Consider the following 18030-nt stretch of genomic DNA (forward strand, 5'->3'; position numbering starts at 1 on the left):
AACTTAAAAACATGTATTTGGAATGCAATCTCAAATATGACGTTACCTCATTTAAGATTTCCATAATTTCTTTGTCATAGCAATCCAGAAGTATTTCGTGGGACTCTAAATGTCTTGCATGCATCATAGCAGGTACACAGTCACGTAAAGCACTGAACATGTACTAAGAAGAAAATCAGAATGTTCACGAATGTAGAAAAACCAGAGCTCTAATTAAAAAATAGCACACAGGAAAAAATATATATATCACAAAAGTTAATTATCTATCTTTGAAGACAAAACCTCAGTCTGAAGGTTCATTTTTTTCACACATGCCTGTCTTACTTTCCTAAATAAGAAGAGCCCGATTTTATTCTCTAAAGCATATATATTAAATCAACAAAAAATTCACATTCACTTATCCTTTCTTGCCTTGAACATTCAAATATTTATTTCCAAAAGAAATAGAAAGATCTGAGTAACATATTCCTTGCTGACAAGTAAATGTCAGCCTATTGTGACATCAACTAATATCAAAGTGAAATGAGAATGATTAGGAATAGGAGTAAAAGAGTTAAATATATTGATATTCATTAGCATTTATATCAAATTTAACTACAGACTGTATAAATGCTCATTAAATATGGATAGTATTGTAAAAACATTAGCAATTATATTATTCTTCACTTACGTGCAATCTGGCTGCATCAACGGCATTTTCATATACATCATCTAGATAAATTGGAAAGACAGCTCGATGCCAGTATAAAAAACAACAGTCACATTGTGTTTGGACTCTACAATGTAAAGTAGTAATTAGTGGTAGCAAAATCAAAGCACTCCCCCACCAAAATAATGAAAGGAACAACATTACACATCACAATGGTAAGAGCTCAGTTTTACCCATTTTTGTATCCCCTACATCACTTAACCCAAAATTAGTAGAGAAAAGCCACAAAATACTTTCTAAATTGAACATGGGTAACAAAACTCCCCTATATCAGACACTGTCAGAATTCTGCACGCAGGCTAAAGCATACTTGAAAAACGACACACATAACTCTTAAGATAGAGTTTAATTTTTCAATACTACTTGATAGGACTGAACTTACAATACTTGCATCACATATGTACCATTTTACCTGTCTCAAAGTTGAAAAGCAGAACCTTTTAAAAAATTGTGACCAAAAAAACAGTTACACTTAACCTGCCTATAATCCTTGCCAAGTCACTATTTCACACCATTTTGGGGCAACAAAATGTTACACTAAATATCTTATAATGAAGAAGAAGATAGAAAGTTAAATGCTAGTACCTACACTTAAAGTCTCAGCTTCTTAGAACAACATAATATTGTTATAAATATGAGCTTTAAATGAAAAACTGTGCTATAACCTTAATTCACCTGGGAATCAAAATTCAGAAGACCCATTTTCCCTTCAAGAAACATATTGCTTCCTCAATAAAACAATAAAGTCACAAATGGCTACAAAAATAAGCCCAAAACTAAGTCATTTTAGTGAATTAATTCTAATTCATGTCAAAATAAAACTACAGAAAACTATGTGACATGAATCTCTAAGAGATGAAACTTTGTTATGAAGCAGCAATTTTAAAAGTCCACTAGGAGACTCATCACAGCAATCACAATATGCATCGGGGTCTAGCAGGTGCTCCATGGGTGATACCGTGTTTTCTCTGGGAGTTCTTCCAGAAGCTATTTCCTTACTACAGAAGCAAAGTTAAAGAAATACGATCCCCGGTCACAGACTCACTTTGGTCACGCTAAAGGAGTGACAAGAGGAACTAATGGTCTACCTGGGTTATATTTCTTCTCTTGCTATGCTAAAAAGAAAACTGATGTTTCTATCAGCCTTATCTTTGGAGTATCGTTACATATCCCTACTTACCTTTCTCTAAGTTCACTGATAAGATCCAGCTTTTTCATGACTACTTGCAGTGGAAAGAGTTCTTCATCTTTAAATGTTTTCTATCAGGGAGGGGAAAGAATGACAGAGAAGTTGCAGTCAAAGTAAGAACAGGTTTCTTGGGTCAGTAAGAAGGAAAATGTGAAATCTCCAATTTCAGTTTCCTTCCATAACAGCAATAATTTACCATTTGTGTGCCAACACTTAGTGCTAAGGAAACAATAAGTCGTCGTTGCTTTGTGCTTGGTCCATTTAGAGTGTTTTCAGCCAAAACTAGAGCAGAGAGTACATCAAGACGCTGTTCGCTATATTTTTTGTCAGAAATTACTCTTTTCTAAAAGACAAAAGAAGAGAAAGCAAGAAATAACAGTTTTATTTCTGAAGCAACAAAGACTCACAAGAAAAACTTCGTGGTAATCTTTTCCATGATTCAATTTAAGAGAGCTTAGACAAATGCTTCCCTTGATCAGCTTTTTCTGACATTATGTGATTTGTGTAACATTACCATTTAATGCTGACAGGGACAGCAAATGCAGTAAGCATATTTTTAAATTTCTATATTAGGCTTTTTGAAAGGCAGTTCAAGATGGCAACATAGGCCAGAGTCTAAAATTTCCGTATTAATTTAATAAATTATTCTTTAAAAAAGAGGCATATTTTAAAACTACACAATGTCATTTTTTAAAATGTTTATTTTGAGAGACAGAGAGAGCACAAGCGGGGGAGGGGCAGAGAGGCAGAGAGAGAGCGAGAGAGACAGAGAGAGAGAGGGGGAGAGGGAGAGGGAGGGAGAGGCAGAGAGAGAGGGAGACAGAGAGAGAGAGAGAGAAAGAGAAGGAATCTCAAGCAGACTCCACACACTGCCCGTGCACAGCTTGAAGCAGGGCTCAATCTCACAAACCATGAGATCATGACCTGAGCCTAAATCAAGAGTCAGATCCTTAACCAACTGAGCCACCCAGCCGTTCCCACAATGTCATTTTTTAACAGAGGAGTGTTAATGTATTCCATGCTGCAAGTTCAGAGTTAAACCTGATTGCTCTAAGTAACAATCATAAAATAACATGGAGAAAAAGGACCAAGAAATATTATGTTTGAAGGAATGGAGTAAACAGACTAAACTAAAAAAACACATATAAGGGCACCTGGGTGGCTCAGTCCATTAAGCGTCCAACTCTGGATTTCGGCTCAGGTCATGATCTCATGGTTCGTGAGTTCAAGCCCTGTATTGGGCTCTGCGCTGACAGCGTGGAGTCTACTTGGGATTCTCTGTCTCCCTCTGTCTCTCTGCCTCTCCCCCACTCATGCTCACTGTCTCAAAAAGAAATAAACTTAAAATATATGCTTAAAAATAAAAAACACACATAAAACAACAGGAGAGCAAACTAAAAAGATAATTATGCTGAATATACAATAACCTTCATACCTTGGCTACAGAAATAGAATTAAGAGCCTGATGTTGAAGGTGCTGTGTTATATGTGAAACCGAATCAGCCACAACCATGCTTCTTCTGTAGAACATATGCTCTATAGCCTAAAAAGAACCACAAGTAATGCTGTGAAAATCAACTTAAAACTTTTAGGCAAAATCACAGAATATCTTTAAGACCTTGGGCTAGGTAAGGAATTTGTAAATGGGATCCAAAAGAATTATTATATAAGATCGGTAAATTCAATTATATTAAGAATTTCTGTTCATCAAAAGCCACTATTCTCTCTCAAGAATAAACATTAAAAAAAAAAATCTGGCATCATCTTGAAAAGCTGAACATGTAAGTAACACACAACCCAGCAATCCGCTGGTAGACACAAAACTCAGCAAACCTCTGGCACAACTACACCAAGAAACAGATACAAGAACAGTAACACTGTATATAGTAGCAACAACTGGAAATCACCCAAAGTCCATCTACAGGAAAGCTACACAGCAATGAAAATGAAGGAACCATAGCTACTCATCCCAGCATGGAAAAGTTCAAATGCAAAATTCTGGGGGCACCTGGGTGGCTCAGTCAGTTGAGCCTCCAACTTCGGATCAGGTCATGATCTCACAGTCTGTGAGTTCGAGCCCCACGATGGGCTCTGTGCTGGCAGCTCAGGGCCTGGAGCCTGCTTCAGACTCTGTCTCCCTCTCTCTCTGACCCTCCCCCATTCATGCTCTGTGTCTGTCTCAAAAATAAACAAACATTAAAAAAAAAAAACAACTAAAAACCACCGTGATAAATTCCAATATTAATTCTAGTATTAAAAAAAAAATTCTGAGTTTAAAAAAGTAAAGAAGTACATAAAGTATTACTTCATTAATATAAACTTCAAGAGCATACATGACTAAATGATGAATGGTTTACAGATTCATCTATATATGGTAAACTAAAAAGAAAACCAATGGAATGAGAAGCATAAAATGCAGGACTGGTTTCCTCTGAGGGAGCAGGGTAAGATGTAATCACAGAGCACAACACAGGGGGTTTCTGAAAATATCAATATTTCTTAAATGGGATAGTGGGTTTTTGTCTATTATTTCTTAAAATTATGTTTATGAAATATATGCATATACACACATTTCTGTATTTACAGTTCATTAAAAAATGTAATATCTTTAAAAAAGGCTGAAAATTTCCAAAAGATTTTATTTCCTAAGCAAATCTAAAGGCATTAGCAGAAATTTACTAGAAAATTTTAATTTCAATTTTTATAAAAGGTTAAGTGGGCTCTCCTGCCTACAAAGGGTTTTTATTTTTACTTACATAGAGTATGCTAAAAACATTATCGTATTTCCAGAAGTATTCAAATCACAAGATTACAGCACTTTCCCTAAACTGCAAAATAATTAGCCTCATGTTGACTAGCCTCATGTGCATCTGAACACTAGGATGTCTTTTTTTTTTTTTTTAGTACAGTTGATACACAATGTTACATTAGTATCAGGTGTACAACTAGTGATTTGACAAATTGATACATTATGCTCTCTTCACTACAGGTGTAGCTATCAACTGTCCCATTACGTTGCTATTGCAGCATCACTGACTGTATTCTTTATGCTGTGCCTTTATTCCTGTGACTTATTCATTCCATAACTGGAAGCCTGTACCACTCTCTCCCCTTCATCCATTTTACACAATCCCCCAAACCCCTCCTCTGGCAATCATCAGTTTGTTCCTTGTATTATTTATAGGTCTGATTCTGCTTTCTGTTTATTTTTTTTTTAAATTCCACTTATGAGTAGAATTATATGGTAGTTATCTGTTTGACTTATTTCACATTAATACCCTCTAGGTCCATTCATACTGGCTCAAATGGCACAATCTCATCCTTTTTATGGCTGTATAATATTCCATTACACGTACACCACATCCTCTTTAACCATTTGTCTACTGATGGCCATTTAGGTTGTTTCCACACATTGGCTATTATAAATAATGCTGCAATAAACACAGGAGGCATGTTCTTTTCAAATTAGTTTTTTCACTTTCTTTGGGCAAATACACAGTACTGAAATTACTGGATCATATGGTGTTTCTATTTTTAACTTTTTGAGGAACCTCCATACTGTCTTCCACAGTGGCTGTACCAATTTACATTCCCACCAACAATGCATGAGGGTTCCTTTCTCTTCACATCCTCGCCGACACTTGTTACGTCTAGTCATTTTGATATCAGCCATTCTAACTGGTGGGTATCTCATCGCGGTTTTGATTTGCAGTTTCCTGACGATGAGTGATGCGGAGGATCTTTTCAAGTGCCTACTGGCCATCTGTATGTCTTCTTTGGAGAAATGTCTATTCAGGTTCTCTGCCCATGTTTTAATTGGATTATGTTTTTGGTGTTGAGTTGTATAAGTTCTTTATATATATTGTGGCTATTAACCCCTTATTGGATATATGATTAGCAAATATCTTCACCCACTCAATCAGTTGTCTTTTTGTTTTGTTGATGATTTCCTTTGTTGTGCAAAAGCTTTTTATTTTGATGTATGATGTAGTCCCAATAGTTCATTTTTGCTTTTGTTTCCCTTGCCTTAGAGGACATATCTACGAAATATTGTTATGGCTGATGTCAGAGAAATTACTTGTCTGTGCTCTCTTCAGAATTTTTATGGTTTCAGGTCTCACACTTAGGTCTTTAACCCATTTTGATTTTGTTTTTGTGTATAGCATTAGAAAGTGGTCCAGTTTCATTCTTTATACGTAGCTGTCCAGTTTTCCCGGCACCATTTATTAGAGTATGTTCCCCACTATATATTCTTGCCTCCTTCGTCAAAACTAACCATATATTTGTGGGTTTATTTCTGGGGTCCCTATTTGTTCCACTGATCTATGCACCAATTTTTGTACCACGTCATATTCTTTTATAATTCAAGCAACATGCTTAAAACTTCCATGAGCAAAACTTTACTAATACTTAAGTTAACCTTCTCATTCCCTTCTTCTCTCAATACATGCTAATTTTAATAAAGTTTAAATATATTGGCCATTCATAAAGTTATTCAGAAATTACTTTCAATGGCTAGTTTCCTTAGCCACGTGAGAGATAAGTACACTTTCCCACAATTATTTATTCTGATAATCAAGAAGTCAAATATTACAAGATCACCATAATTTAAGCACAGGTTAATTCTCAATTATAATGGCAAGGTAAAATAATCTTAAACCTACCTTGAGAAGTTCAACAAGCCTGCATAATGCCTTAACTGAGGTTTTGGTCATTGGCTTTTGCATTGACATATAGAGATTCATTGTGGTTTTAATAATGGTACTAATACTGTATGCATATAAGAAGCCCTATAAAAAAATAAAACAATGATTATAATCACAAGGAAAAGTTTCATTTCTTCAAAATTTCATTCTCTATGCAACAATTATTCCCCAACTTGCCAATAACTATTTTAAAGTCTGCTCTTAAGATTTTGAAATATTCTTCCTCACGCAATGTTACACAATGGTGAAGCTTCAAAGCAACCCCTAAAGGTGTATTTAACCTATTACATACCATAAGTTTAGTACTGCTGAAATTAAAGTATAAAATCACAGTTAAAGAATCTTCCCATTAAAAAAACAAACAAACCCTTCAGAGAAATGATCTGAATGTCCAGAAGTTATCTATTCATCCTTATCTTACCTGCCAGACAAGAGTTTAAAGACTCCTATCTGCTACAGACAAATGCTAAGGACCCTAAGGAACCAGGAACTGAAAAATAAGGAGTATGAGAGCTGCTGTCTGGCCAATACAGATACTGAAAGGTATTTCTCAGTTCCAAGCCAATTCCCCCTTTCCTTTTCACCCGGACCAATCCCCACTGTTCATCTGCTACCATGTCCCCTGCCTATGTTGGTCCTAATCAGACCTTCTCTCCTTCCAGCCCAATAAGAACATATTCTCTCCTACTCTTCTATTCACGAAGGAAGAACAAAGGTCTTGTGAGGTTTAAAAAAGATTTTTAGTGCTAGTAAACCCAGGGAAATGGGATGGAATAAGAAAATAGGAAAAGGAAAAGGATATTACCTTATATATTTTCATGTAGATCCAAAAAAACCACATAGAAACATCATAATAAAGATTCTTTGGGTTTACAAAAGGACAAAAAAAGATACATGTACAGTTTTAGGATGAACCTAAATTATACTATTATGGATCTATTCAAGGAACTGGGGCAGAAGCCATATGCTAGTGATTCTCAACTTTTTTTCTAGTCCTCTATCATATGTGAGAGATAAAGTACTCTCCTATCAGTGTAACAGTGGCTCAGTAAAGAAGTGATACTTAGTGTGGATGGGAGAGGGGATTTTCTCTGAACCAATTATATCTCTGTGATAAAGAGATGTGCAAAGTTAATAGAATAAGAAATGAGAGAGAAGGCAGCATCCTAAGAAAGGTGACAAAGCTTGGGGAATACACACAGGAAAGAGCTAGAAGTCTTAACCTGTCAGCTACAGAACTATCACACCAGATTCTGCCCTAGTGCAGCACCACGAAAAGTTTAAAAGCAGAAACAAAGAACAGCAAAAGTATAACTCTAAGCCAGGCATAAAAAGGGGAGTTTCTTTTTTGAGGGGGAACAGGGGTGAAAGAATTCATGGGTCCCCAGATGGTCATTAACTTGTGAAACATATATATAAAGGACGTATTTTAAAAATCTAAATGGGGAGAGGAGAGGTTTAGGGTCTGTTTTTGTTAATGGAAGAATAAATAATCTGGACTAACCTCTGTACAAAGAACAAGCAAATCTGGGCAAAACATTTTTTTAATCTCTCAGGAGGCATCAAAGAGCTATTAAGAAGATAAGGAAATATAAAGCCAAAATCTGGGAGAAGAAAGAAACCCAGAGAAGTGAGCCTGGCATTTGAGGCTAATTCCTTAAGAAGCATCTGCCAGTTCTAAAAGAGAATAGAGACAGAAGCCAAATGTTACCTTTCAGCATCTCCCAGAAAGGAGAGGGGAATAAAAACAGGAGTTCGTGGCCCATCAAAGAGGAAAGGAGGTCCTATAAACCTAGGTTCTGGATTGGGATCCTGAAAAACTACCCCCTAAAAAGTAAGGATGAACTCAAAAAACTAGCCATCATAGGATTTAGGTCCCATTTCAAATCATCTCAATCCATGACTAGGTTGAGGCGATCTGGGTTGTTAGTTGTCCCAGACTAGCTGTTTATCAAAAGTAAAAATTATTAAGTCCTCTCTGGAAAAAGAAAAACAATATCCAGATCTTCAAATTATAGCCACAGTTTTTCATATACAATGTGCGCATTATTAAAAATAACCAGGCAAAGAGATAATAAGACATATCCAAAAACAAGAGAAACATAGATAACAGAAACATCCAGATAATGAAATTACTAGACATAGGCTTAAAAATAATTCTGCTACGTTGAAGGAAAAGAAACAAAATTTTTTCAGAAAAAGAAATGGAAACTATAAAAAAAGCTAAAAAGTAAAATAAGTAAAATTAAGAGTTCAGTAGATAGGCTTAACAAGAGAGAGAGAGAGAGAATAAAACAGAAATAGTACTTGAAGAGTTAGTGGCTGAGAATTTTCCACAAATTCCAGAAGCTCTACAAATCCCAAGCAGCACTGACACAAAGAAAACTACACCTAGGTACATTAAAGCAATATTGCTAAAAACCAAAAAGTAGATCTTACAAGCAATTAAAGACTCACATTCAGAAACCAAGAAAACTGACAGCTAACTTCTCAACAAAAATAAAAGCCAGAAGACAATAAGTTGGGGAGGGAGGTGAGGGATCCTGCTAACCCAGAATTCTCTACATAGCAAAAATGCTTTTGAAAACAAAGTTGAGGGGTGCCTGGGTGGCTCAGTGGGTTAAGCAGCCAACTCTGGATTTCGGCTCAGATCATGATTTCAGTTTGTGAGTTCAAGCACCACATCGCTCTCTGTGCTCACAGTGCAGAGCCTGCTTCAGATCCTGTCTCCCTCTCTTTGCCTCTCCCCTGCACCCACTCTCTCTCCCAAAAATAAATAAATGTTAAAAAACAAAAATGAAGTTGAAATAAAGACATATTCAGACAAAAAAAATAGTGATAATTCATCAACAGAAGGACATTGTAAATGAATTCCACAAACAGAAGAATGAAGAGGGGCACCTGGGTGGCTCAGTCGGTTAAGTGTCCGACTTTGGCTCAGGTCATGATCTCACAATCCGTGAGTTCAAGCCCTGTGTTGGGCTCTGTGCTGACAGCTTAGAGCCTGGAGCCTGCTTAGGATTCTATGTCTCCCTCCTCTCTGCCCCGTCCCAGCTCATGCTCTACTTCTCTGTCTCACTCTCAAAAATAAATAAACGATAAAATATATACATATATAAATACATATATATATATATACACACACACACACATACATATGTATATATATACACATACACATATATATACACATATATATGTATATGTATATATATGTGTATGTGTATATATATGTATGTGTATATATATGTGTATGCATATATATACATATATATATAAGAAGAATGAAGAGACTCAGAAGAACGGAAAGCAACAGAACAGGTAAATATATGGATAAATCTAAATGGACCAGGACTATAAAGACAACAGCAGCAATAATAATGCCTCGAGAAGTTTAATATATAAAATGAATCAAAATAAACAACAACATCAGAAGTGAGACGGTAGATAAAGAGAATTACGGTGGTTTAAGATCCTCACACTGTCTAGAAAGAGATAAAACTACTCATTTATTTTGGAGTTGAAGGTTAAATGATGCACTTAAAATCTCTAGAGTAACCACTAAAAAAACCCAGTAAAAGGATACAGAATTAACAACATAATAAAGGGAGAAATAAAATGATGAATTAATTCAAAAGAGAGCAAGAAAGGAAAGTAAAAGGGACACAGAACAAGTGAGATAAATAGAAAGCAACTAGTCAGGTGCTAGTTTTAAATCCAAATACATCAGCAATGACATAGAGAAAATAATAAAAAAAGACAACTAGACTGGGGAAAAATTTATGCTGCTTACACACTGCTTACGCACAGGAGACACACATTAAATATAAGGAGTCAAACAAGCTGCAAGTCAAATGATGAAAAAAGACATACTATGTAGACCTTAACTAAAAGAGAACTGGTATAGCTATATTACTATTATACACACAAGACTTAAGACAGAGCATTACTAGAAATAAAAGGGATATTTCATAACAACAGGTTCAATTCATCAGGAATAAATAATAATTCTTAAATGTTATGCACTCACTTGGTTTTAAAACATATAAAACAAAAACAAAGGGTAAACAGACAAATCCACCATGCTAGTGGGAGATTCTAACCCAATTCTGTCAGTAACTGACACAATATGTAAACAAAATCATTAACAAACATAACCTACTTGACATATACAGAACACTACAACCAATAAATGCAAGTTACATATTCTTTTCAAGTGTACATGAAATGTTTACCAAAGTTGACCATAGGCTGGGCCATAATGCAAATCTCAACAAATTTAAAAATAGCAAAATTATTTTAGTACTTCTAGAAATCAATAATAAAAGATAACTAGGAAATCCTCTTATCTTTACAAACTAAAACATATCTTCAAAATAACCCACAGATCAAAAAAGAAATCACAATAAAATTTCTTATATATTTCGAACTAAATAATGGAAATGCAACATATCAAAACTTATGGGATACAGCAAAAAAAGTCATGCTCTGAAGAGAATACAGAGATTTAAATGCATGTATTAGAAAATCTAAATTAGTCACACAGATCTAAACATAATCAAATCAATTTCAGTTTTTAAAAACAAAAACATATCGTACCCCTTCCAGTTTTTTCAAAGTGTAAGTTCTATACATTGAATTAAAAAAGAAATGACCCCCAAAATATTCTAAGTAAGAAGATGCAACTACCTGTATAAAAACATTACATCTATTGGTGAGGTCTTCAGCAAATTTATCCATTCTCTGCTCTTTAGATAAAATAGATTCCATTTTCATCATCCATGAGCTCACAAAGACGTAGTAAGACTGTACATCTCTAAAAAAGGAAAATATTGGGGTTACTCAGCACAGGAAATAAAATTTACTTCCATTTCTTTGAACTGGTTGGGATAAAATATTTCCTTGCAGGAGCCACCTTTCTGGTTTTCAAATTACAGACATCCTACATACATATATAATTTACTCATTCAACAAATGTTCATGCCTATATAGGCCAGACACTGTTTCTCAGTACTAAAAATAAAAGTTAGCAGTAAACAAAATAGATAAAAATCCCTACCACAATAAAGTTTACATTCTTTGAAGAAAGGAGAGTTGTGTAACAAAGAAATCAATAATTAAGATCTGTAAGATGTTAGATATGTGCTATGGAAAAGATGCAGCGAGAGAAAAAAAGAGACAGAGACTTGGAGGGCAGGTACAATTTTAATTACAGTGATCAAGGCAGGCTCACTGAAATTATGATTTTGAGCCAAGATTTGAAGAAGATGAATGAGTAATCTATGTAAATATATGAGAAGAGAATTCTAGGAAAGTAAATAACAAACGCAAACGTCTGGCATGTTCAAGTAATAAAAAGAAGTCAGTATGGCTGGAGCTCAGAGAACAGGGATGAGAACATAAAAGGAAATCAGAGAAGTACAAAGGTGGGGGTTGGGGGGCAGGAAGGGTGGGGAGTAGAACAGGATTTGTGTATGACCTTGTAGAGAGGGCTTCAATGGAAAGCCACCAAAGCATTTGAGCAGAGTGACTTTATCTAACTTTGCAGGGGACCAAAATCACCTTGGCTGAGATGCTGAAAATAAACTGTAAAGGGGACAAGTGGGGTAACAGAAAAACGACTCAGGCAGCTACCATGATAATGCAGAAGGGGATGACAACTTGAACCAGAAGGGAAGGCTGGAAGTGGTCAGAATCTGGAAATAAAAGCTACACTGATTGAACGCTTCCTATGTGCCAGCCACTGTTCTAATCACTGTACGCAAAGTAACTCATTTAATCCTCACATAACCTTATGATCTAGAAGAGGAAACTGATACACAGAGAAGTTAAGTAACGTGCCCAAGATCATAACTGGTAAGAAGCCAACCCAAGATAAAAGCCCAAATCTAGGAAGCTTTCCTATCCAGGAAAGACTAAATCTACTGATTTAATTCTCCGCTGCAAGCCAATTACAAACACTGAATCACTCTATCAATGTATCTCAAATGGCTCAAAATGGAAACTTTTAGCCCAGAAGCTATTTAATATACACTTCTTTTTTATTTTAAAGGTTTAGTGTGGAAAAACAAACAATTCCTCTTTGTGGGATCTGATGTTACCAACTCTTTAGAGACTTCCTCCAGTCAGAGAAACATCCCATTACTGCCAGTCAGAATGAACTAGAGGATAGCACTCCGGGCAAGGGACTGCAGAGACTCACCTGACCGAAATCTGAACCCCACAGTGAGGTCACTGGTCAGCCATACTGCCAAAGAGTCTGACAATGTCAAGAACTCAGCCTGAAGAGGGATTACACCAAAATTTTTCATAACTGTCTTTTAAAGAGGTAAAACCCTAGCATCAAATCTAAGAAAAATTTCTTGCTGAGCCAGGATTCCATTAAACAAATGACACCAACAGCTGTACTTTTTGGCTTTGCCTCAAATGGTGCTAACATTATTTGACTTGTGGATTATTTGACTTAAAAATGTGAAACACGGAGAATGAGCAGGGTCCTAGGGCAATGCCTCCTTTTGAGGAAGCTGTGATCAGTATTCAGCAGGGATACAAGTATAGGAGGGAACAGAAAGGTCATAAGCCAAGACAGAAGGAAGAGGCCTAGATTATAGAGCCCTCCTTGACAGTAATCAAACCAGTAACCTTATGAAGAAGGCTAATAACACAGTCAAGGGCACTCACTCAGTTTTAGATCAGACTATGCAGGATAAAGCAGAGATTATCCATTACTCCACCCATCACTCCTACATTCAAACACTAGATGATATTCCTCTCTTATGAAAATGAAAATGAAGCTGTTTCAAGTTTTAAAAAACAAGTTTTTGACAAATGGAGTCCAAAAATAGCCAAGGGTCCTGTCAGATGGTCAGCTTCACTTCAAAGTACAAACAGGAAAAACACTAAGGAAAAAAAAAAATCTGTCCCAATATAAATCACCAAATGGCGGTAACACTTCTATGTCAACAGAGGTTTGAAATGAAGGTTCAGAGCTCTATCCTCTGAAGTCAGTATTTCCAGTGTCAAAATGGTTTTGAATGAAAAGCAAAATGCAGCAACCTACAAACCTTGGACCCCAGGCAGGAATGTGGCTGGGACACTTGGCCAGCTGAAGTCTAGTGCATATTGGGCGGGGGGCAGGGAAACCGTCCCCCACTGTTTCCTCATTATCTAATAACTCTGGAACCTAACTGGGACAGCTCTTGTTCACTCCCTCAATTTTTCCTAAAACACTGGATAAAACTCATGCTAGTCACACTGTCTCCCCTCTCCTGGGTTTCATTTTAGTGAATTTTAGGTTTGTTTGGGATAACTGCAAGGAGAATGAAAAAGACACTATCCCCTTCAGCTCCCTGGAGCTCTATGGTAACTGTGTATCTTTGGAATCAAAGAATTTAGAAACATAAAATGTTATCATGGGGGGGAGGGGGTCTTTGAAAGTCAACTTATTCAATCTTCTACCTGATAAGCCTCACTTCCTACAGCATCTTGGACTGAGGTCATCTATACTTTACCTACACAGCTCTAGTAAAAGAGTGCATTACCTCTCAGGACAGCCTCCAGGACTTGGTAGCAGAGGCTCTTCAGCAGGACTGGTATGGGCTTGCACACTAGCACACCTAGGTCTCTGACCTGGCAAAGTTCATTTCTCTAAGCCTCATTCTCCTTATCTAAAAATGGGATAAAAATAGTACTGTCGAGTAGCAGTTAACAGCTTATGCTCTAGAGTTGGGACTGCCCAGCTCTGCCACCTACTAGCTGTTTAAATTTGGGCAAGTTTAATCTCTCTGTATTTCAATTTTCTCACCTACAAAATGGCCATAATTACAGTATCTACCTCATAGGATTCTCTCATGATTAAAGGAGATGATAAATGTGAAGTTCCTGGAACAGTTTAGTTATTGGCTTACAGAAAGCACTGGGTTAATATTGGTTGTTACCTTTATTATTTCCCACATGAGAAGACTATTACAGGGTTTGCATAAGACAAAGTGTCTAAAGCCTTTAGCATAATGCCTGCTACTAAGAGCTCAATCATGTTGGCGATTTTGGATCTCTGGAACCACAGAGATCAAATCTGTTCCCTCTTCAACCTGAATGCCCCTCAAATATTTAAGGAGCTCACCACATCATTTCTCAGATTTCTCTTTTAAAGGTCAAACTATGTAGAGATTCTTCAAAAGGCATGGTTGTCAGGTCTTCTGACATATCCTGATCAGCTGCATTTAGGGTTGCTGCATTTTATGTCCCTCTTAAAAATGTGACACCACTGGACACCAACTACGATCTGACCAATAAAAATTCAATGAAACTACCAATTCACATGGCCTAGATATTATAAGTACCATTTCCCATAATCTGGATATAGTTATTAACATAATCCAAGTATGTATTGGCATTTTTAGCAACTGCATCACACTATTCAAGAATATTAAGATGGGAATGCAAGCTGGAGCAGCCACTCTGGAAAACAGAATGGAGGCTCCTCAAAAAACTAAACAGAGAACTACCCTACGACCCAGCAACTGTACTACTGGGTATTTATCCAAGGGATGCAGGGGTGCTGTTTCAAAGGGACACATGCACCCCCATGTTTATAGCAGCACTATCAACAATAGCCAAAGTATGGAAAGAGCCCAAATGTCCATCGATGGATGAATGGATAAAGAAGATGTGGTCTATATATACAATGGAGTATTACTCGGCAATCAAAAAGAATGAAATCTTGCCATTTGCAACTACATGATTGGAACTGGAGGGTATTACGTGAAGTGAAATCAGTCAAAGACAAATATATGACTTCACTCATATGAGGACTTTAAGAGACAAAACAGATGAACACAAGGGAAGGGAAACAAAAATAATATAAAAACAGGGAGGGGGACAAAACAGAAGAGACTCATAAATATGGAGAACAAACTGAGGGTTACTGGAGGGGTTGTGGGAGGGGGGGAATGGGCTAAATGGGTAAGGGGCACTAAGGAATCTATTCCTGAAATCATTGTTGCACTATATGCTAATTTGGATGTAAATTAAAAAAATATATATATAGATATAGATATAGATATATAGATATATATAAAGCTTCTGATAATTAAGATATCCACACACCTTAATTAATACTATTAACCTAATCCCTGTGTCTCCATCTTATTGAATTCACAGCTTTAACTCCAAACTATGTCTTTTTCCCTCCTCAGTTCTGTTTTAGAAGATAGGAGGAAGAAGCTCTGAAATTTACGTTATGTGTAGTCCTGCCTGAATTGAGTAACTGTCATTTTCCATGGACTTGAACCACCAGACTTGAGAGTACTAAGAGATGCTTTAGGGAACTCCTATATTCCTGATGTACTCCTTCTTCCCCCATTCTGCAGTAGTGGTCCAATTTCCCCTTGACAGTCAAGATCGAAAGAAAATGAATAAATATCCCTATTATCTTCTAATCATATCACAAATAAAAACTGTGTCCAGCACAGAGCCAGTGGCACAGTCCTGCATCACTTCACTAAAATCTTCATCCAGGTCAGTGTGTGATTTTACCAATGCACTCAAGAAACAATGTGCAGTAAATTAAGTGTTGAGGCTAGGTGATGAGAACACGGGAACTCATCTATTTTCTCTCTTTTGTGTATATTTGAAAATTTGCATAGTAAGACTTCAACAAAATAGGATGTAAATATCAGAAGAACATCTGATTGTTGTTACATTATGTAACAACATAAGGATGTAAATATCAGAAGAAACTAAAGTTAAAAGTATTCTGTTAAGAGGCACATGAAAAGATGTTCAACGTCGCTCCTCATCAGGGAAATACAAATCAAAACCACACTCAGATATCACCTCACGCCAGTCAGAGTGGCCAAAATGAACAAATCAGGAGACTATAGATGCTGGAGAGGATGTGGAGAAACGGGAACCCTCTTGCACTGTTGGTGGGAATGCAAACTGGTGCAGCCGCTCTGGAAAGCAGTGTGGAGGTTCCTCAGAAAATTAAAAATAGACCTACCCTGTGACCCAGCAGTAGCACTGCTAGGAATTTACCCAAGGGATACAGGAGTACTGATGCATAGGGGCACTTGTACCCCAATGTTTACAGCAGCACTCTCAACAATAGCCAAATTATGGAAAGAGCCTAAATGTCCATCAACTGATGAATGGATAAAGAAATTGTGGTTTATATACACAATGGAATACTACGTGGCAATGAGAAAGAATGAAATATGGCCTTTTGTAGCAATGTGGATGGAACCGGAGAGTGTGATGCTAAGTGAAATAAGCCATACAGAGAAAGACAGATACCATATGGTTTCACTCTTATGTGGATCCTGAGAAACTTAACAGAAACCCATGGGGAAGGGGAAGGGAAAAAAAAAAAAAAAAAAAGAGAGGTTAGAGTGGGAGTGAGCCAAAGCATAAGAGATTGTTAAAAACTGAGAACAAACTGAGGGTTGATGGGGGAGGGGAGGGAGGGGAGGGTGGGGGAGGGGTATTGAGGAGGGCACCTTTTGGGATGAGCACTGGGTGTTGTGTGGAAACCAATTTGACAATAAATTTCATATATTGAAAAAAAAAAAAAGTATTCTGTTAGGGAACAGGACTCAGGTACAGGGGGAACTCAGGAACAGAGGACAGTTGTTTTTCCCTTTCAACTTTTAGTACTTTTGGACTTAAGTATGTACATATGTTACTTTCATAAAAATACAAATTAAAAAAAGGAGTGCATCAAATTAAAGTCAACGCCTCCAAAAATTATCACTGAGTCATGGACACCCAATGTTTTTAATGTCACCAAATGACATCTACTGCGGGAACTTCACTCTACACAAAATATTTAATGCGTCTGATAAAAAGTATGTGTATATGTCTGCAAATACATGTATACATATGTATGTGTGCCTATATACACACACACATCTCCATAAAGTACAATTTTCCTGCATCTTTAAGTTTAAACCTAAAACATTTAAAACAAAACCAAAAAAACTCCTAAAAATTAAGCCTCCTAGAGATTGTCTAACCTCTTCTCTGGTAATAAGTACATTTGATCTTATAACCAAATATTTTCCATATATTTAGAGTCAGTGTAAGATCCAAGAATATAAAGTATCTAAACACTTTCGTTACGGGTACTTATAAACTCACTTGGTAAGTGACTGAGCTTTCTGCTGTAGGAAAGTATCTCTGTGTATTTTAATGGCTTGAAGACTTTTTCTGTCTAGAAGTTTGGCAGCTGCTGGTATTTTCTGGATCAAAAAATTATCAGGAAACCAAATAATATTAGCAGTTAGAGTGATGGCTGGTACCTGAAATAGTAAATGTAAGAGAGGGAAATCAATAAATTCAGGCTAACAGTAAGCTGTTTAATAGTCCTACAATACACAACGGGAAGACAACTTACAATCATTTATACATTATGACACAAATTATCT

At 36.5% G+C, this 18030-nt stretch overlaps 1 protein-coding gene across 3 annotated transcripts in view; it reads right to left on the reverse strand.

Moving 5' to 3' along the window:
- WASHC4 (WASH complex subunit 4) overlaps positions 1 to 18030 on the reverse strand; it is a 59578-nt gene that overhangs the window by 25414 nt on the left and 16134 nt on the right. For 2 of the 3 annotated variants that reach the window (XM_058741546.1, XM_058741544.1), the window contains exons 13-20: positions 17744 to 17904; positions 11294 to 11420; positions 6563 to 6688; positions 3334 to 3441; positions 2095 to 2241; positions 1890 to 1969; positions 671 to 776; positions 47 to 163 (exon numbers count right to left, since the gene is read on the reverse strand). In XM_058741546.1, the coding sequence (XP_058597529.1) occupies positions 47 to 163; positions 671 to 776; positions 1890 to 1969; positions 2095 to 2241; positions 3334 to 3441; positions 6563 to 6688; positions 11294 to 11420; positions 17744 to 17904 (972 nt within the window). The remainder of the gene's footprint in view (positions 1 to 46; positions 164 to 670; positions 777 to 1889; positions 1970 to 2094; positions 2242 to 3333; positions 3442 to 6562; positions 6689 to 11293; positions 11421 to 17743; positions 17905 to 18030) is intronic. The other variant, XM_058741545.1, reaches the window with a different exon arrangement.

Source organism: Neofelis nebulosa, chromosome 8, assembly GCF_028018385.1.
Source record: "Neofelis nebulosa isolate mNeoNeb1 chromosome 8, mNeoNeb1.pri, whole genome shotgun sequence".
NCBI lineage: Eukaryota > Metazoa > Chordata > Mammalia > Carnivora > Felidae > Neofelis > Neofelis nebulosa.